The sequence below is a fragment of the Mesoplodon densirostris genome, chromosome 1, assembly GCF_025265405.1.
Source record: "Mesoplodon densirostris isolate mMesDen1 chromosome 1, mMesDen1 primary haplotype, whole genome shotgun sequence".
NCBI lineage: Eukaryota > Metazoa > Chordata > Mammalia > Artiodactyla > Ziphiidae > Mesoplodon > Mesoplodon densirostris.
Window position 1 is genome coordinate 25,960,951 of NC_082661.1, and position 21,838 is coordinate 25,982,788.

Genomic DNA, 21,838 nt, shown 5'->3' on the forward strand with positions numbered 1-21,838 from the left:
TCAAAGTTCTCACTGGGCACTATATTCAAACCCTGGCTTTGGCACTTAGGCAAGCTATCTAACCTCTTTGACCATCAACTTCCTCACCTGTAAAATGAGAACACTAAGTACCTACTTGAAGGGTTTTGATGTAGCGAATGAAATTGTTCAGGTGGCCGTCCTCAGTAGACTAAGAGTTTAATGTACTTCAAAATTAATGATTAATACTAGTGAATAAGGACACATTTTTAATAGCATAATGCATTCTGATTTTATATCCAAAAAGATAAAGCACACTGCAATTCGGCTTTGCCAAGCACATTAGAATTAAAATTCAACTCAGAATGCTTCTTTCATCAGTGCCCAGTTTAATACCAATTGAATGGGTTGAATGCTGCAGGCTACCTTTCAGTAATGTGTTTTTTAATCTTACCACTGAACACTATGGTTTCCCTAGAAAGATTTTAATTATGACCTTTAAGCTTAACCCTATTTCCTCTTTAAAACTCAGTAAGTACCTCTTTGAAATCCTCTTTGCAAATGTTCCTTGTATATCATGTTTACACCTCTATTATACTGAGTCACTCAAGCAAGAAATAAATGGTAATAAGGCTGTATTAAACCTACTCCAAATTGGTTTCCAGCTACCTGAAATATGACGGCATCTGTTTTGAAAATGGGGAGAACTTCAGTCCTGGGTGATGACTTAAGCCTTCTAGGAAAAAAGTGCCACTACATTAATAACAATCTCTTCACTCTATTTACCCGAGTCTCTGTTTTGAGGAGAGGAAGTGGGGTTTTCATTTTGAAATTAAAAAAAATTTTTTTGGTCATACCCATCTCTAATAGTGGCAGAACCTGGAGGACATTCCTCTTAATATTTCAGAAGCCTAATTTACATGACAGATTGTGTTACTGGGAGTTCCACTATTATTCACCAAGTTCAAAGAGTTAGGCAAGTGAGGAAAAAGGCTCTTTTTCAAACGGGCCTAGGTTTAGGACTTGTTTCAAAGAAGTCAGGATCAGAGAGAATCCTATGTTCTAATGTCTTTGGGACATTAAATAAGATTACTAAAGTTGTCAGTGGGGGAACTTCATCTTCCCACTGGGGAAAGCAGGGTCAAAGGAGATTTTCTTTTTAAGTACCTGATTCTGCTTTTCTGTCCCTATTTTATAGCTTAAGGGATCAAAGAAAAAAATTAACAACCTTATATAATAACACTTGAATAAGCAAAGGCAGATTTTCAAGATCCTAAAATAAGCCAAAATGAAACCTTTGTAAAATCAAACAAATTTCGATTTGTTTGGGTTTCGAAAAGGAACACTTCCTGTCCTATCCCAGGAACAACAGTGGTGTGTCAAAAAGGTGGCTACAGTCCTCTCTCAGCTCAATCTCTAAAACTTAAAAGTTGATGAATAAAGAGTCTGAGGCAGAGGCATACTTAAACGCTTATTTTAAGAATGGTCTGAATGACTTAAGAGTTCAGGCTGGGTTTGAATCACCTCTTCAGCATTTACTGGTCGACCCTGGACAAATCACAGCAACTTTCTATGCCCTGATGTTCTCATCTGTAATTCAGAGCTAATGGTACCAACACATTGTATGGTCTGGGTTGAAGTAATTCAGACTATGGATGAGAAGCATTTAATACGTAGCAACCGTTAGCTATTATTTTTATTATTTGAATGTTGCAGGGAAGACCCATAGTTCTGACAAGACAGAACATTCCTGGGGGCCAAATGTCCCTGTCTGTCAGTGCCCTATAACGTAGCTAAATTAGTGGTGCCCAATGCAGGGCTGACAATTAGTGACATGGGGTGTCTTTACTTGTCTTCAAGTCAAATCAGAAAACGAGAACAATTTAATGACTTTTTTTCCCCCTTTAAGTTAAAGGTATTCGCTTTAAAGACCTGTTCCTTACTCTCAGATTATAGCCCTTGCGTTTTTGTTTTTGTTTTTGTTTTTTTTTTTTTTGATGGTAAAATCTCTGATGAAACTTTGGTGAAATACTTGAGCTTTCTTTTAAAACGGTTACGCAAAATAAAAGTTGGCAATCCTATTCTGGGTTCCCAAATTCGTGAAAAATCTCAAAATTCAAAATTGACCTCTAAACCCTCGCCCCTTCAAATGCTACTCAGGCAGCAGCAACCCACCGGGCGCTGGTGAAAAGAAGGACGACACCAACGAACCTCCAGGAGGCTCGGCGGACGGAACCGGATGTGGACGAATAGAGCCACAGAAAGAGGCGGGGCCCAGGCGGAACCCGCCCCCTAGAACGCGATCCTATCCGCCAATTGGCCGCGGCGCCCGGAGCTTCAGCCAATCTTCCAAGCCTTTGTAAGTGCCCCGGCCTCGCAGTGCCAAGCTGAGCCAATGGGCGTCCGCGTTACAGGCTCCTGGGTCCCGGAGTCTTGGGTCCCCGCGGGTGTCTGTGGCTGGCCAAAGTGGAAGCCAGGTAGTGGCTGGTCACGGCACCTCAGTCCCCTGGTCTACATCCGACCGAAGTCCGCCCGCAGCCTGCCCCGGGTGGGGCAGGCGGACGGCAGCAGAGATGGGTCCACCCGGAGCCTGGGCGTTGGTGGCGGCCGAGGTGGGCGGCTGGAGGCTGTTTGTGAAGTCAACCAATTCTCAGCTGCCTCTCAGGGTGCGGCCCCCTGGTCGCCTGCATCACCATGGGGCGGAGGACTCATTTCAGATGTGAACTCCCCGGCCCACCCTACCGAATCGGAAATCCAGGGGTGAGCCTTAGGTGACTGTTAACGGACTTTTACGTTTAAGAATAAGGACAGGAAACTAGACTGTACTGGGGCAGGTCTACAGCCCGCCCCCTAGTTCTGATAGAAGAGCCCTGTGCTGGGTGTGTTTCCCCAGAACTTTCTGCCAGCGTCTTAAGGCCTCACTTAACCTCAGGACCTTCGTTGAATCATCTGTAGAATGAAATCCAGCCTTATATACTGAACTGATGGAGGTGGTCTTCACAGTATTCAGTTACATATATGGGACACCTTCTGTGTGCCCAGCATAAGATTTGGTAGGAAGGATTTGAAGGGGTTAGTGACTGGGAGAACAAATAGGAGACCACCTAGTCACCTGGCTTTGAGGTGACGTGGGTCTGGACTTCAGTGGCAACAACAGTAAGAAGAAAGGTGTAAAACTGAGTCAGTGATGGAAAGGAAAGAATGAGGAATCGAAAGGTTCTTAACTCAGAACCCAGAAGACAAACTTGAAAGGGCATCTCTTGAAATGACAACACGGTATCCAAGTGGAAATGTCCTATGGGCAGTTAGAAATCCAGATTGAAGTTCAGCTCTCACTAGAGATGATTTAGAGGTTTTCAGCAAGGACTGTGATAGAACCCTTAGCATCCTTTGAGCATCCTGAGACAGGAAATGTGTTTACATTTCTGCAGGAGGGACTTGAGGAAAGCCCACGCACAGTAAGGCCATAGTGTCAAATCAGAGAAGGTGATCCAGTGAGACATGAGAGCACTTGGTAAAACAAAAGCATGTTATTATTCATATTAGTGAATGAAAATATCCGATATATTTTCATTGTTGACTCCTGTCCCCTTCAGAGCCCATAGTCACAGGCCTCGAGGTTGTTCTGCAAGTAGAGATCTAAGAAACCTCGAAAGGCCTTTGGATCAATGAAGAGGGATGATACTGCAGGATCTTTCATCATGGCTGCCATCCAGAGCTTAAGATTTGGAGTGTGGTCCACATACCTGTGGGAGGTGGAAAGAATGAAGGTGTGAGCAAGGCTGAGTAGGAAGGCACTGCAGATTCTCCTATATGTCATTATTACCACTCTGCAGTTTCTTATTGTTCTCCTCTAACTTTTCAAAATAGTTCTTTAAAAATACTTGTTTAAGATGCATGTAATCATTGAATATGAGATTTGGAAGATATTGTAGAGGTCCTTGTTTTGTGAAGAGGAATCTAAGACTAGAGTGAAGTGACTTGCTCAGTTAGCATGAGAACTTGTCCAAACGGAGGCTGATAGTTTTTTAAAATGAGAACATGAAAGACAACCAAGAATGTTATATATTATTCTATGGTCAGATTGTGACTAAAAGGAACGCTGAATAGCTCTAAGTTCTAAGAAGTGGCAGTAAGCCAAGGTCGCTGCCAAACTTCGAAACACAGAGTTTGGAAAATAGTGTGGGACTCTTGATGGTAAATGGGAGGTAGCATTGGTCATACAATCCTTCCTGAAATCCTTATGAAAATGCACATCCTTATGGATTTTTAACCAGGAAGGAAGGAGTAATTACTTTTAAAACATTTTACTACATGTCACAGAACTCCCCACCCCTACCGGCCCCAAGGATGACAAATGGTGAGTGTAGGTATAGGACATGCCCTGGAAAGTCCAAGTCTCCTCCTGTCTGCTTGCTCCCATTCATGCCGGTTGAATGAGATATGTTAATTTTTGTTCATAAAAAAAGGTTAGTATATACTATTTCAGTTATCATTATCCTAAATTAAGCACAAAATATTCAAATATCTTACTCATTTAACTCCAGGGCTACCAGCCATTCAAACCAGGGCCAGATGAGGTAATCAATCATAGAAAGAGAACTGCCACCAAAGAAAGTTGTCTTCTTATTAGTCAGAACCTGAACATTAAACAGCATAAGAGTACTTCTTATTTGTGTATCTGGTAAGATTCATCAAAAGAAATGATGAAGGCAAGAGTTAAGTTCAGAAAGTGAGAGCAGCATGTTTTTTTTGTTTTGTTTTTTACATCTTTATTGGAGTATAATTGCTTAACAGTGGTGTGTTAGTTTCTGCTTTATAACAAAATGAATCAGTCACACATATACATATGTTCCCATATCCCCTCCCTTCTGCGTCTCCCTCCCACCCTCCCTATCCCATCTCTCCAGGCGGTCACAAAGCACCGAGCTGATCTCCCTGTGCTATGCGGCTACTTCCCACTAGCTATCTGTTTTACATTTGGTAGTGTATATATGTCCATGCCTCTCCCTCGCCTTGTCACAGCTTACCCTTCCCCCTCCCCACATCCTCAAGTCCATTCTCTAGTAGGTCTGTGTCTTTATTCCTGTCTTACCCCTAGGTTCTTCATGACATTCTTTTTCTTCTTAAATTCCATATATATGTGTTAGCATATGGTATTTGTCTTTCTCTTTCTGAGTTACTTCACTCTGTATGACAGACTCTAGGTCTATCCACCTCATTACAAATAGCTCAATTTCGTTTCTTTTCATGGCTGAGTAATATTCCATTGTATATATGTGCCACATCTTCTTTATCCATTCATCCAATGATGGACATTTAGGTTGTTTCCATCTCCGGGCTATTGTAAATAGGGCTGCTATGAACATTTTGGTACATGACTCTTTCTGAATTATGGTTTTCTCAGGGTATATGCCCAGTAGTGGGATGACAGCAGCATGTTTTACCCTGACATATTCAAGTTGGCTTTTTGTCTGATTAGTTTAAGCTTTAGAATCTCTTGGTTTGGGATGAAGCAAAACGGTCACTAAAATAAACAGGAAAATGGAGAAAAATAAAACAAGCTACAGAGTACATGATCTTTGTAATAGATATATCCAACAAAGGACTGGTATTCAGAATATAGAAAGAACTCCTGGGAATCAAAAAGAAAAAAGGCAGAAAACCCATCAGAAAACTGGGCAAGACTTGGACTTCACAAAAGAGGAGGTCAAAATGGCCAATAACCATTTGAAAAGGTGCTCAACTACATTAGTCATCAGGGAAATGCAAATTAGAACCAAAATGTCATACCACTTCACATCCATCAGAATGGCTAAAATGAACAAGACAAACTTAGTAAGGGTGTGGATCTACTGCTGATAGGAATGTATCAATAATTTGGTACAACCATGTTTTAACAGTATCTACTAAAGCTGAGTTCATGCATACTGTATAACCCAGTAATTATATTCCTTGGAAATGTGAACATATGTTCACCAAAAGATAGGTATAAGAATGTTCATTGCAGCACTATTTGTTACATCACCAAAGTGGAAAGGTTTACTGTCTATCAGGACTAAAATGGATAAATTGTACAGGAGTCATACATTGGAACGCTACACAAAGAATAGGAATGAACTCCACACAATATAGATGAACCTCAGAAACCTGATATTGTATGAAAGAAGCCAGACCCCAAAGAGTGCATATTATATGATCCCATTTGTATAAAGTACAAAAACCATCCAAAACTAATATTCTGTTTCTAGATATGGATGCTAGTATCATGGCTGTGTTCACTTTGTAAAAATTCACCAAGCTGTGTACTCTTATGCTTTGGGTAAATCTCTGCATATAATACTTCAATAAAAAATTTACTTAAAATATATTGGAAATAACTAGATTAACTGCTAAACAGGTGCCAAATAAAATTATTTGAAAACTAAACACAAATACTATGATTCTGAAATTTAAGAAGGTGACTTGGTATGGTTTTGCAAATAGAAGAACTGAGAATATCATCTGGCTAATCAACACCAAACCATTTTATAAAACATCCATAGTTTTTCTTAGGGCCCTTATAACATTCTGCATTGAAGATAGATCATTTATATCTACCTGAGTATTTGTCTTTGGTCTACCACCAAACTAATCATCTGAGCAGTATGGACCGCATCTCACCTTCTACCTCCCATGCTGTCCAGCAGAGTGCCTTGCAATTATTAGGCACTCAGAATTGTACAGTGAGTCACTATTGTTTGCGGTTGTCCTTAAACTATAGTGCCTGGTAATATTATGCATAAATAAAATATGTATGATAGTTTCACTCAGAAGGAAATGCCCTCTCAGCAGCCTGAAACATGGAAATGGTACCACTCACTGTAAAGTGTGAGTCCTTAACCTGGAGTTCCGTGAACTCAGATGGGAAGAAAATTATATGTCCCCCAACTAACCCCAAATTTAGCAGGTAGTATGTGGATGTTCTACTGCTCCAGGGGCTGGTACCTTCAACCTCCACCTTATTCAAGAGTCAGCTGTAGTTGTACATAGAGATTACTTGAAATCAGGAAACATGATTATCTTTGTGTCCCTATATGTGAAAACTGATTCCCTGGCGGTCCAGTGGTTAAGACTCTGCCTTCCAGTGCAGGAGGTGTGGGTTCGATCCCTGGTCAGGGAACTTAAGATCCCCCATGGCATGCGGTGTGGCCAAAAATAAAACAAAAACAAACAAACAAAAAAACCTGATTCAAGAAAGTATATAAAAATCCTGAAAATCAATTAACATTAAGGAAATTGAACTATACTATTAAACTCCACCCCCATAAAAGACACCAGACTCACATGTTTTAAAGAAATAGCCAAACCCTATCAAATGGTTTCAGATCTTAGAAATCCAGAGAAAGTAAGCCAACGCTTTTATGAGGTTACAGTAGCCTTGATATAAAAACCAGATAAAGATATGATAACAAAATAATCTCCTTTACGAACAAATATGCAAAAATCATTTAAATATCAACTAATTCTAAAGTATATATGAAAATCCACTGAAAACAAGTAGGTTTTACACAGTAATACTGGCATGGTTCAACACCAGAAAAATCTGTCAGTGCCACCATATATATTCACCAGATTAAAGGGGAAAAGTTCAATGAACATTTCAGTAGATGTAATAGATGCAAACAAAACACTAAAAATCTAACACTCATTCATGACTTTTTTTAAATTAGAAAACTAGTAATAGAACTTTCTTTTCTTTTTTTTTTTTTTTTGCGGTATGCGGGCCTCTCACTGTTGTGGCCTCTCCCGTTGCGGAGCACAGGCTCCGGACGCACAGGCTCAGCGGCCATGGCTCACGGGCCCAGCCGCTCCGCGGCATGTGGGATCTTCCCAGACCGGGGCATAAACCCTCGTCCCCTGCATCGGCAGGCGGACTCTCAACCACTGCGCCACCAGGGAAGCCCTAGAACTTTCTTAATTAAAAAAACGGTTTCTGAAAAAATCTCCAGCAAAGTTCATACTTAACGATAAAAGGTTAGGATGGATTCCCATGCAAGACAGGACTGTATCTTCTCTCAGTAAAAACCTAAAGTTGAGTGAGAATGGAGGATGATGATTCCATATACAGGTCCAAATGGCAGCTCTTCCACAAAGCAGGTAAAAACACATCTGGGCTTCCCCAAATGTCTGTCTGACTAATGGCAAACTCTTGTGGGAAATGTTTATTATATAATAAACATTTTTATATAATTTTATTTAAGTTTTCATACGAGTAATTTTATCTCTTTTTATATAAGTTTATGTGAGTTTATTATATAACACTAAGTGGGAAAAAGCACACAATGACTCATACTCTGATTATAGTTATGTTAACTTTTTAATATATGTTCAAGGACTGGGCTTCCCTGGTGGTGCAGTGGTTAAGAATCCGCCTGCCAATGCAGGGGACATGAGTTCAAGCCCTGGTCCGGGAAGATCCCACATGTCACGGAGCAACTACGTCCGTGCGCCACAACTACTGAGCCTGCGCTCTAGAGCCCGCGAGCCACAACTACTGAGCCCGCGTGCCTAGAGCCCTGCTCTGCAACAAGAGAAACCACCGCGATGAGAAGCCCGCACACCGCAATGAAGAGTAGCCCCCGCTCGCTGCAACTAGAGAAAGCCCGTGCACAGCAGCAAAGACCCAACTCAGCCAAAAATAAATAAACTTATATATATATAAAATATATAGGGCCTCCCTGGTGGCGCAGTGGTCCGGGAAGATCTCACATGCCGCGGAGCGGCTGGGCCCGTGAGCCATGGCTGCTGAGCCTGCGCATCCGGAGCCTATGCTCCGCAACGGGAGAGGCCACAACAGTGAGAGGCCCGCACACCGCAAAAAAAAAAAAAAAAAAAGAAAAAAAAAAAAAAATATATATATATATATATATGTTCAAGGACTGAAAACAAGCATGGAAAAATAACAACAGGTGAAAAACTGGAAATGTGGGTGAAATTTTTCTGTGATATTTTCATGTCAGTGCGATAAAATGTTTTAAAAGCAAGCCCATGACAAACCATTTTTAGGTGTTTTGGTTTGTATCTTAAACACAACAGCTTACAGCTGCTATCTGTTGTAAACTAAAATTTCCTATTTGGTATTATTGCTAATTAAAGTGATTTTGGAAATGGGAGTATGAAGAAAAGAATAGAAGGTGACAGCAGATACAATGTATCACTTCAATAAAAATCAAGGAGAAGGGATTGATTACCTCCTCTAGCTTGCTGAATTCTTTATGCAAATCTTCTTTCAGGCCGGAGCAGTCTTCCTTATTTTGCCTTCTAAGAAAGCTTAATAACAAAGATGGTACCTAGACAGAGAGTAATTTCTTAGTTTATCAGTGTGACACGAACTATACCCGCCCCCTCATATAAAAGCGCCAGAGAACCCTCATAGACCCAGTGTCAGGATGTTCTAGAAACTTCAAAAGTATACCAATTCCTTTGCTCACAGAGATCGGGTACCGCTCTTAAAAACAGTTTTGTGGCCTTAGATGCTGTACTGGTCAGGATTTTATAAGCTGCAAATAAGAGAAGCCGATTGGTGAGCTTGGGTCAAAAATGTCCTAAAAGGACACTGAGTGGCTCACAGACTTGCTGAGAGGCTGAACAAACAGGTCTGGAACATTTCAGAATCATGCTGGGAACTGACCTGATGGGAAGCACCCACTGCCACCAGTGAACCGAGCACTAGATGCTACAGTCAGTGCCGCTGCCAGAAGTTCGACTCTGAGGTAACCAATGCCACTCTGGAATTCAACCTGGCAACCACCGCAGCTCCTGAAAGCCAGGCGCTCTGCCACCAGCCACCCTCACCAGTAGAACCAGCGCCCCACACCAAGCCTGTTTCCCCACATGGCTCATTTCTGAATTGAACTCTACCATGTGTATGTCTGAGAGGAAGAGCCTAGGTCCAGACCTTGGCCCCAGCTGCAAAGGGAGCTGGGAAGGGGATTTTCCTGATTTCTATCTTGGGGATGGCATGAGAAGACAGTTCAAAGTGGTTGATGACCTGAAGACTTGACAGGTGTCCTGTCAGATGCTTTCATGCTTGTGGTGGAAGTGTTTGTGTTTTAATGCTCGGTCTTTGGTATTGTCTCACTGCAAGAGACAAAAGTCCACTCGTCCAGTGGAAGTAAACAGGCACTTGTAAAAATACAGGAGAATGTCCTGAAAGCCCATCCATCCCAGGGTACAGCTTGCCGTCATTGGAACTGAAGGTGTGCAGGCAGCCCTTCCTTCCGTGTTTCCAACTGGGCCTGCCTGGTCTTTCATCTCTGCTTCTCCTTAAATGTCTGCTCCTTGTTATTTTCCAATGTCAAATCCCTTTGCAATGCTCTTAATTTCTGATTCCTTAAAAATTCTTTTTTTGCGTGACTTTGATTTGTCGTCTCCAATGATATATATACATACACCTCTAAAACCTCAACACATTTATTGTCTTAGTCTCTGTGTCTCATTTCCAAGTTCCCAGGAGAGAAGATGACTTGGCTGTGGATGCAGGTGGGGGCATTTCTGGTTTGCTAAACTGGGACCAGGAGGGTGGTGTCATAATAGTGCTTAAGGCCACCTCTTCCCTGAGTGTGAGGGAAGTAATGGTGGGCATCTCCAGGTGTTAGCTCATTTTCTTTCTGGACAGTACAATGAATCTCATTACTATTTTTAAAAATTCTCCAACATCTTTCTTGAAAATGCCATATTCCCTGTCCATCATCTTTGATGGCAACCATCTCTAGTATTCTTTCACTCTCGTTCCGCTAAGCCAGACAACTCCCTCTTCCTTCCCCATTGACTTCCCTTTGCAATGTCTCCTTTAAGAAAATGTTCTCCCTACAAGTCTCACCTTCTGGATATTTCTCTAACCATTTCTTTCCCTAGAGATAAGATGTTTCTTATTGTGCTGAGATATATCCTGACAAAAGTAACAGAATTATAGAGATATAACCTGACCATGCTATTCGCATTGTCTACTCTTGGTCATTTCTGTGTTAATACTAATTGTTTGAACTCACCCAAATGTTTGATTTAACATTGATGCTAATTAAGACACAGACAGTTCTCCTATAGGAATGCCATTTACTCAGTCCACAAGGAGCTATTGCCAACACACAGAAGATGCTCACAACTAGACAATGTGGCTAGAACAACAAGAGCTAACATTGAGTATCTACCATCTGTTGGACTCTAGGTGTTTTATATTAACTGATTTTTATCAATGGGATGGGATCAATTACTATACTCATTTTACACATGAGCTGAGGCACAGAGGTAAACTAATAAGCAACTAGCTCACTGTCACATAACTAGGAAGGGCTGGTCATAAGCCTAGGCAGTGGGCCAACAGTGATGCAAACACGGCCCTCACCCTCAAGGAGCTCACAGCCCTGGTACAACACACAGGCAAGAAGGCGGCAGTCCCCACAGGGGAAAGTTAGCACACGTGGGCACACAGAGCTGGGCACTAACCCAGCGCAGACAAGCTTCTAGAAGACAAAGGTATCTGAGCAAAGGCAGTTGTCCCTTGGTTCCTTGAAGGATTGGTTCCAGGGCCCCCAGCAGACACCGAAATCCACTGATGCACAAGTCCTTTATAAAACGGCATAGTATAGCGGGCCCTCAGCATCCTCACATTCTGCACATACAGGAGCGCAGACTGTACAGGAAAGAGGACTTGGAGACAACCAGGCAAAGTGAGAAGGGAGAAGAGCCTTCCAGCAAGAGTTGAGAAGAAGGTGGCAAGTTTGGGAAAAATAAAAACATTTAGCATGACAGGAATATAAAGTGTTAGGAGAGGGCTTCCCTGGTGGCGCAGTGGTTGAGAGTCCGCCTGCCGATGCAGGGGACACGGGTTCGTGCCCCGGTCCCGGAAGATCCCACATGCCGCGGAGCGGCTGGGCCCGCGAGCCATGGCCGCGGAGCCTGTGTGTCCGGAGCCTGTGCTCCGCAACGGGAGAGGCCACAGCAGTGAGAGGCCCGCGTACAGCAAAAAAAAAAAAAAAGTGTTAGGAGAAGAGTGGAGAGGTGTAACTTTGGGAAGTAAACAGGATCTGGACCATGAAAGGGCTCATAGGACATGTCCAAGCGGACAAGAGCATAATCCTGTTTGTCTTCCCCACCCAAATCACTGAGCCATCAGTGACAGCAATGATTTAGCTTAAAAAACAAAGGTGTTATATAGGAGTTGAAATTTCTTGAACACACACCTTAGAGAACAACTCAAAGACCATCTTTTGGCAGGCTTTCTCATAGGGGTCATCTGGCAACAGCTTCTTTCCTGGATATGCTTCATCCAGGTACTCACAAGTGATGGCAGATTCGTAGATCACTTGACCCTGACTGTTTTCCAGAACTGGCACCAGGCCGAAGGGATTCTTCTTGAAGAACCACTCAGGCTTATTTTTTAGGTTGATGTTAATGACTTCATGCCTGAAAAACACATAGAAGACAATGAAGAGAGTAACATTTTTCTTGTACTCCTGAATAAAGCCTCATTGGTCTTATCATCCACTTAGCTGGTCAGACCCGAAATTTCGGAGTCAGCTTGGCCTTGATTCCTTCCCCCTGCCACCTCTTCCTCAAATCAAACGGATCAGCAAGAACTGTCAGCTAGACCTTCAAATCACATTCTGGCTTCATCCACTTCTCAGCTTTAACACTGCCACCTCATCTAAGACGTCATCTGCCACCTGGACCTCTACAGTAGTCCCAGCAGCCCCTCTGCTTCCACTGTGACCTCCCTACGGTCCATTCTCCACACACAAAAGTAAATTGGATGAGGCCACCGTCCTGCTTACTTACAACCCCTCGCTCGCTCCTCATTGCAATGAGGATAAACTCTAAACCCCTTGATCTGGCCCCTGCTTACCTGTCACATCTGCTTCCTATGACTTTTCCTTTGGTCATTATGATCTGGCCACACTGGCCTTTTTTTCTTTTCTTTTCTTTTCTTTTTTTTTTTTTTTTTTTGAGGTACGTGGGCATCTCACTGCCGTGGCCTCTCCAGTTGCGGAGCACAGGCTCCGGACATGCAGGCTCAGCAGGCATGGCTCACAGGCCCAGCCGCTCCGCAGCATGTGGGATCTTCCCGGACCGGGGCACGAACCCGTGTCCCCTGCATCGCCAGGCGGACTCTCAACCACTGAGCCACCAGGGAAGCCCCACACTGGCCTTTTTTATATTTCTTGAATTACTTTCTTCATTGTACTGATGATATGTAACTGAAATTACTTTGCTTACTTAATTACGTTTGTTATGTCACCTCCCTAGAATGTAAGCTCCATGAAAGCAGGGATCTTGTGTGTCTTGGTCATACTCATAAACCAACACGTAAATCAGCAAAATTATAAATAGATTTAAATGCTATGGAGAAATATAAACATTTTCAGATAGGTACTCAGTACACATTTGTTGAATAAATAAGTGGAAATGCTTCAAGATTGTCAATTAGATACTCCATTTGGGACTAAGAGGTATCTTAATTGTAAAAATATATGAGCCAACTAATTGAGTTTCTCCACACCCCGCCACTCCATTGTATGAGGATCAACATGATAAAATTCAATTCCTTTTGCTAATTTTAATAGAAAGTTCCTCATTTTTTTCAAGAGTATTAGGGAATCCAAAAAATCCATCCACGAAATAAACTTTCAGATTAAATCTCCATGCACTGATACTTTTTAAAAATGTTACATGGGTAAATGACACTAAGTGTGAAAAACAGGTGAAGTCCAGGCTATATTAAGATTGTTTTTAGAACTAACTTGTATTCTGCCTAAGAGATTTTAGGGGAAATAAGAGAAAAGAAAGTTTCATATAATTGTTAAAGCCAGGTCCATATCATTGTCAAAGCTGGATGAGTGTTCAATAGAACAGATTAGCTACTCAAAAATAATATACCCAACACCTTTTGTTTCCTATTTCCTCATCCACCTCAGTAGCTAGCTACAACAGCATTATCTTGACAATTTAAATATGCAATCCCTCCCCCCATGGAAACAAAGGTATAGCCAGATTGCACACTGGCATCTGTGTGTATGGACGAAAAGGTTCGTGTGCTGTCAGATTACTGGACACTTCAGATACAAGCCACTGCAAGAAAAATGACGTTCCCTGCTAAGGAATTATCAACATTTCTGAAATTTTATAGTATGAAAAGAAAAGGTAAATCCTGGGCTTTTGTCATAAAGAAAGTTCTCAGAACACACATGCATTTTGCTAACCTGGCATGGTGAGCCAACAAGGCAACATATCTGCTGCAACAAGTTGGAAGATGCACCTTTTAGAGAAAACCATGCTTTAGTAAATTCTATCATGTGGTAAAATCTAGTACCTCTCTAATCAAAGCCTTCTGGGACTCAAACTTAAAACTGATCCATAAACATAGCAGACCTCTGTTGTTTGCACTGCCTGGCAGCTGTTATACCCTTCACCCTCCATACACACACTTTTATGTAAAATCACTGCAATTTTCCTTTGGGAAACTGTCCCAATAAGATATGGTTGTTTTCAACCCAGAGTTCCAGAAGGGCACTAACCCAGGACTTTGTGGCCCCAGATCCAGCTGTGTCTTGCTCCTGGACTTTTCAATTGTATGAGCACAAGATGTGTCTTTTTTCAATCCAGCTGAAATGGATATCTCTTAAATGCAATAAAAGAATCCTGACTAATACAGTAAACATTACAAGAGTTGGATAAAATAATGTTTTGATAAATGTTACTAACTGTTGAATATTTTGCTATGTGTTCACAATCTGTTTCATCCAAAATAAGATGCAAATCCTACTGAAGTGATGACTAATTCAAAGATAATTTGTTTTTTTTCTTTAGAATGTATCTTACTTTTTTTTTTTAGAGAAAAGAATTGCCTGCTTAATTCTCCCCCAAGAAGACTAAAATTAGTTTATAAATTCTAAGCACATACATGGAAAATTTTCTTTGTAATGGGGGCTTTGTTTTAAACTTCCACGCTACAGGTATCTAATGTCTGTTCAACAGATTCCAAAGGTCATTGGAAGGGAGGCAGTTCAATGGCTATTCGGCTCAGGGAAAAGCCAATGACTTGCATATTTCCTGTGGATAACCCATATGTCAATCACCTTCATAGTTTCAGTGAGGCTTCCCAAAAGTCTGAATTTTTAGGCATAAACACTTTATTTCACTCAACCAGCAACCCAATCTATAGGAATATTCACAGTACAGTTAACTCAGCACTCTGTCCAGCGGAGGGTCAATGTCTGGACTCTTCAAGGGGGCAAATTACCGTCTATTCAGGAAGGGACTATAGCCTCAGAATAACAGCAAACAATATAAACAGGACGTGAAAGAAGCGGGGTGAAAGAGAAGGAAGTACATAAATCAGGGGTCTGCCAGAGCTAAAAGAGCTGCCTGTGATTACCATTCGAGTGCTCTCTGCATGCCACTAACTTTACTGGAGCCTCAGCTTTTCTGATCCATAAAATGGTTAATCTAAACGGGGTGTCCTAGACTGGTGGTGTCTGTGGCATTCTTCCCGTCCCCCGAGGATAGGGTTCATAACTTTCTATGTTCCCCCACCCCCACCAAAAAAAAAGGCTGATGTATTTTGTAGTAAAGGAAGCTGCGGGGGGACCCTATCGAAGATTTCCGCCCGCTCTTCCCGCAGCTGTTGGTTCCTGGCTGGCTCCGGGAGCGGCCCGCGCTTTGATCCTCACCCAATTCCCTTGGCCTTCAGGACCAGGAGCGTCCTCTTGGCGAACGGGCAGAACCTCATGCTGTAGACGCGAATCAGGCCCTCGGGGACCTGCCCCGGGGGCGCGCTTCCTGCGGGGAGAAGCGGAGGCGGTTACAGCCCCGACAGCAGCGGGGCCTCTCAGCCTCCCGCCGCCCCCCGGGCCTGGCCAGTTTCCCGCGGGTGGAAGACCTCCTGCGTGGCTCCGATCCGGAGCAGCGCGGCCCCCAGGCCCTGGCCCCGACACGCGTCTGAGGGTCGCCGCGGATCGCGGCGGGCAGGCCTCACCCTTCCCCAGGCTCCTGGCTGACCCTCCGGACATCTCGGCGCAGCACAGGCCCAGCTCGCGCCTGGGCTTGCAGGCGATTCAGAAAGTCGGTCGCCCCGCCCTTCCTCCTTCCCTCCCTCCCTCCCTCTCTCCCTCCCTCCCTCCCTCCCCGTCTCTCCAAGAAGTGCCAGCAACCCGCCCGCAGAAGGCCTCCTGGGCGATCCGACCCTGCGCCCAGGCTGGCTTCCCCACTCTGCGTGAGAAGGAACGCGCCGCCTCCGCCTCCCGCGCGCCTTGTGGGAGATCGTAGCCAGACGCCCACCCCGTAAGCCCCGACCCAGGGCCGGCCTTCCCGGTTTGCTGGGGCAAAACTTCAAACACCGCAGATGGCGGTCGCACCAAAGTTCAGCCTGCTGGCCAAGAGGTGCTCCAATGACGAGCCAGCCCAGCCGTACAGCGTTGGGGCATTGGGAGCAGGCTTGGTGGCCCTAGGTCACCTGGAGATAATGAGGGGGTGGCGGGCTCCCCGCGGTGCCGGAGGGGGACCCTGGCCCGGCTCAGCATCTCGAGCGAGTGCAGAAGTGCGGCGGCCCTCCGATCCTCACCGCCCCCCAGTGGCCCGGGCGCAGAAGAGGCGGAGCACCAGTCGCCCCCCAACCCCCGCGCCCCCGTCCCCGTCCCTGTGTGTGGCTTTGTTCGTTTTTTTGTTTTTGTTTTTTCTCCTACGTGTGGGTTTTTTCTTGGAGCTGTTTCACAGGAATTCGTGTAATAAAGACTTGGTGTTCTCTTGGTGCAATGGAAAAAAAAAATGCACAAATGAAGCTCAGAATCCTCAGAGCCTTTCCCCGACCCCGATGGATGGTGGTCTCCAGTGTGCCGGCACGTGGGTCCACACCGGATCCAGACCCTGACCTCCCACACCCCGTGCCCTGGCAGCAGGGACCCGTGCCCAGGCCCCAGTCACGTGGCTCCGACTTGGTTGCAGCTCTCCCTCTACCCAAAGGCTGCCCTTACTTCAGAGCCTGTGGTCCCCGGGGCCAGCGCTTGCTCAAGGTTCCAGAACATGCTATCCTAAAGTTCCTTTCCATAGCCCAGGGTCAGGTCGCCCAGCCACATGGAGAGCCATTTCCTTTTTCTGTCTGTACTAATATGACTGCTGGGGAGGGTCACTGTCTCTACTGTCACGCTTAGGACACATCCTTTTAATTTTAACCCAAAGGAAACAGCACAAATCTGGATATTACTAATCTCAGAATGATGATGCTGCTTTCAAAAATCTCTTAAATACGGGGATTTTGAAGCCCTAGTAGGGGCACATGCTTAGAGTCAGGCAGGTGGGTTAGTGAATTTAGTCTGCAGGTCTATGAAAAATGTCTGGCCAGATCATTCACTCAGTCAGCCCCCTCAATTAGGAAAGAGGGGGTTCCAGGGCACATAGTACAGATACTGTGTGTATCTGAAAAGAGTAGTCAATGTCTTATTTGTCTGCAGAGATTTCCAAGCTGGTACCTCCTGTGCTGTTTATTTGGGCAGGAAGGAGCAGGGAGTGTTTTTATTTTGATTAGCTCTGTATTTGGAGCTGCAGAGTGAGGTGATAAGCAGGCCCATCTTGGAGACTTCCTGCCTGAGTTTGATCCTGACTCCATGCCTGTATTAGTTTGCTAGGGCTGCCATTAACAAAATACCACACACTGAGCGACTTAAGCGCTGGAAATTTATTCTCACAGTTCTGGAGGCTATAAGTCCCAGATCAAGGTGTGAGCAGGGTTGTTTCCTTCTCAAGACTGTGAGGGAGAATGTGTTCTGTGACTCTCCTCTAGCTTCTGGTGGTTAGGTGGCAATCTTTGGTGCTCCTTGGAGTGTAGAAGTATCAACAAATAGCTGCCTTCATCTTCACATGCCCTTCTCCTTGGGTGCATGTCTGTGTCCAAATTTCCCCTCTTTATAAAGACACCGGTCTTTGGATTATGGGTCCATCCTACTCCAGTATGACCTCATCTTAATTTAACTAATTACAACTGCAATGAACCTTTTTCCGAATAAGATCACATTCTGATGTACTGAGGGTTAGGGCTTTAACATACGAATTTATGAATTCATAATTTATAATTTAACTTATGAATTTATTATGAAACCATATGAATTACAATGACCCCTTATTAACCATGTGAATGTGGGCAAGTTCCCTCTGTGTTTCAGTTCCCTCTTCTGTAAAATGTGGTGGTAGAAACTTAATGCCTCTCTTATAGAGTTTGAAGAAACATTAAATTAGTTAATAAATAAGAAATACTTAGTTCGTGGCACAGAATGAATGTTAAATAAATGTTTGTTATTATTAGATACTAAACAAAAAAATTAGACATTTCTGCTAAAACATGAGTCTTGCTTAACTCTTTTTTAGAAAATTAACTGTTTAGAAGGCCTTTAGTACATTAATGATATGCAAATTAACCCTGTGAATTTAAACATAGCAAGGCAAAACCTCTGATTGGCCAAACTAGTGATTCCAGGTGTAGGGATTATTTGAGAACTTTTATTTGGAATGGCTCGTCCCCTAATTAGTATGAATAGTGCAACATTTTGTTGCAAGGATGAGAAAGATCCAGTTAATCAATAAAATAAAATGTTAATTCCTCAAAGAAAGAAGTTGAGACTCACTCCCTCTTGTGAGAGCACCGGAATCACAACTAACTGCTGAACAGTCATCAACAGGAAGACACTGGAACTCACCAAAAAAGATACCTCACATCCAGAGACAAAGGAGAAGCCACAATGAGATGGTAGGAGGGGCACAATTACAATGAAATCAAATCCCATAACTGCTGGGTGGGTAACTCACAAACTGGAGAACACTTATACCACAGGAGTCCACAAACTGGAGGGAAGGCTCTGAGCCCCACGTCAGGCTTCCCAACCTGGGGTCCGGCAACAGGAGGAGAACTTCCCAGACAAGCAGACTTTCAAGGTTAGCGGGATTTGATTGCAGGACTACAACAGGTCTGGGGGAAATAGAAACTCTGCTCTTGTAGGGCACACACAAAGTAGTGTGAGCATCAGGACCCAGGGGGAAGGAGCAGTGACGCCACAGGAGACTGAACCAGACCCACCTGCTAGTGTTGGAGGGTCTCCTGCAGAGGCAGGGGGCAACTGTGGCTCACGGAGGGGACAAGGACACTGGCAGCAGAAGTTCTGGGAAGTACTCCTTGTTTTGAACCCTCCCAGAGTCCGCCATTAGCCCCACCAAAGGGCCTGTAGGCACCAGTGCTGGGTCGCCTCAGGCCAAACAACCAACAGGGAGGGAACTCAGCCCCATCCATCAGCAGACAAGTGGATTAAAGTTATACTGAGCTCTGCCCACCAGAGCAACAGTAAGCTCTACCCACCACCAGTCCATCCCACCAGGAAGCTTGCACAAGCCCCTTAGATAGCCTCATCCACCAGAGGGCAGACAGCAGAAGCAAGAAGAACTACAATCCTGCAGCCTGTGGAACGAAAACCACATTCACAGAAAGACAGACAAAATGAAAAGGCAGAGGACTTTGTACCAGATGAAGGAACGAGATAAAACCCCAGAAAACAACTAAATGGAGTGAAGATAGGCAACCTTCCAGAAAAAGAATTCAAAACAATGATAGTGAAGATGATCCAGGACCTTGGAAAAAGAATGGAGGCAAAGATTGAGAAGATGTAAGAAATGTTTAACCAAGACCTAGAAAAATTAAAGAACAAACAAACCGAGATGAACAATAAAATAACTGAAATGAAAAATACACTAGAAGGAATCAGAAGCAGAATAACTGAGGCAGAAGAATGGAGAAGTGGATGGGAAGACAGAATGGTGGAATTCACTGCTGTGGAACAGAAGAAAGAAAAAAGAATGAAAAGAAATGAAGACAGCCTAAGAGATCTCTGGGACAACATTAAACGCAACAACATTCACATTATAGGGGTCCCAGAAGCAGAAGAGAGAGAGCAAGGACCCGAGAAAATATTTGAAGAGATTATAGTCGAAAACTTCACTAACATGGAAAGGAAATAGCCACCCAAGTCCAGGAAGCACAGAGTGCCAGGCAGGCTAAACCCAAGGAGAAACACGCCGAGATGAATAGTAATCAAACTGCCAAAAATTAAAGACAAAGAAAAATTACTGAAAGCAGCAAGGGAAAAATGACAAATAACCTACAAGGGAACTCCCATAAGGTTAACAGCTGATTTCTCAGCAGGAACTAAATGTAAGACTGGACACTATAAAACTCTTAGAGGAAAACATAGGAAGAAAACTCTTTGACATAAATCACAGCAAGATCTTTTTTGACCCCCTTCCTAGAGTAATGGAAATAAAAACAAAAATAAACAAATGGGACCTAGTGAAACTTAAAAGCTTCTTCACAGCCAAGGAAACTATAAACAAGACGAAAAGACAATGCTCGGAATGGGAGAAAATATTTGCAAATGAATCAAGGGACAAAGGATTAATCTCCAAAATATATAAACAGCTCATGCAGCTCAATATTAAAGAAACAAACAACCCAATCAAAAAATGGGCAGAAGATCTAAGTAGACATTTCTCCAAACAAGACATACAGATGGCCAAGAGGCACATGAAAAGCTGCTCAACATCACTAGTTATTAGAGAAATGCAAATCCATGACGTATCACCTCACACTGGTTAGAATGGGCATCATCAGAAAATGTACAAACAACAAATGCTGGAGAGGGTGTGGAGAAAAGGGAACCCTCTTGCACTGTTGGTGGGAATGTAGATTGATACAGCCACTATGGTGAACAATATGGAGGTTCCTTAAGAAACTAAAAGTAGAATTATCATATTACCCAGCAATCCCACTACTGGGCATATACCCTGAGAAAACCATAGTTCAAAAAGACACATGCACCCCAATGTTCATTGCAGCACTATTTACAATAGCCAGGACATGGAAGCAACCTAAATGTCCATCGATAGACGAATGGATAAAGAAGATGTGGCACATATATACAATGGAACATTACTCAGCCATAAAAAGGAACGAAATTGGGTCATTTGTAGAGACGTGGATGGACCTAGAGACTGTCATACAGAGTGAAGTAAGTCAGAAAGAGAAAAAGAAATATTGTATGTTAATGACTATATGTGGAATCTCGAAAAATGGTATAGATGAACCAGTTTGCAAGGCAGAAGAAAGAAGTTGAAAGAAAATTTACTGTCCTAGGAAACTACAGCTCTGTAGTACTGCTCTGCATTATAGTGAATCATCTCCAAGGCCTTTGTGGTTGTATGCATAAGATGTGAACATCTAGATACACTCTGCTGTTAGCCACAGGTAAAACGGCACAGTAGTTGTAGTTTTTGTAGCTGTACTTGTCAGTCATGTTAACCTGAGGAAGCTAAACTGAACTGATTCTGCTGGTTAAAGATAAAGAGTTAGAGGTCCTCGTGGTAAGACATAGTTTTCTTCCTTCTAAGTATCACCTGTTTTTATTGCCCATATACACCTACTTGATAAGAACATTCTTCTGTGAATTTTCAGGAATGCAACTGGAATAATTTTATACTATCTAATATATAAGAAATTGATATTAATGAGGTGTTTTTATACATGCTCAGGTCATGCCAGGTTTCTACCAGTAAAAACTTATAGCCACAGGACATGTTGTTTTTTGGAAAGCATTATTTCTTTGTCTCCAGTCTAAGGGAACACAGTACACAGACCTTAAAGGCAAAGGAAATTGAAAGGAAGTCAGATAAAAGGATATAAAATGGAAGGTTCTGATGGATTTTAGTGCTTTTAAACTTTTACTTTTGTGAGAAGTTTCAATGGAGAATTTAATGCAGATGAGACGAAGCTTTTGAAGAGGATCTTAAGACTTGATGAGATTATTCAAAC

The 21,838-nt window shown here is 43.2% G+C and overlaps 1 protein-coding gene across 3 annotated transcripts; it reads right to left on the reverse strand.

Annotated features, from left to right (window-relative positions):
• Positions 1-3,469: 3,469 nt before the first annotated feature.
• Positions 3,470-16,544, reverse strand: GSTO1 (glutathione S-transferase omega 1). 3 transcript variants are annotated; one of them, XM_060099885.1, is made up of 6 exons: positions 16,451-16,544; positions 15,669-15,777; positions 12,183-12,405; positions 9,192-9,290; positions 4,492-4,598; positions 3,470-3,704 (listed from the first exon to the last, which is right to left on the reverse strand). In XM_060099885.1, exons 1-6 carry the CDS (start codon positions 16,515-16,517, stop codon positions 3,551-3,553), a joined length of 759 nt encoding a protein of 252 aa, XP_059955868.1. In that variant the 5' UTR covers positions 16,518-16,544; the 3' UTR covers positions 3,470-3,550. The 3 variants fall into 3 exon arrangements, with proteins under 3 accessions (XP_059955868.1, XP_059955877.1, XP_059955861.1); XM_060099894.1 differs by lacking the exon at positions 16,451-16,544 and adding an exon at positions 15,974-16,068; XM_060099878.1 differs by lacking the exon at positions 16,451-16,544 and adding an exon at positions 15,878-16,061.
• Between the last annotated feature and the right edge of the window lie 5,294 nt (positions 16,545-21,838).

Excerpts from the sequence above, each read along its gene's own strand:
- GSTO1 (XM_060099878.1), bottom strand. The coding sequence starts at position 16,007 with ATGTCCGGAGGGTCAGCCAGGAGCCTGGGGAAGGGTGAGGCCTGCCCG. Across the intron at positions 15,778-15,877 it reads GGATCGGAGCCACGCAGGAG|GAAGCGCGCCCCCGGGGCAG; the intron begins GTCTTCCACCCG and ends TTCTCCCCGCAG. Across the intron at positions 4,599-9,191 it reads AATTCAGCAAGCTAGAGGAG|GTTCTGACTAATAAGAAGAC; the intron begins GTAATCAATCCC and ends TTTAATGTTCAG.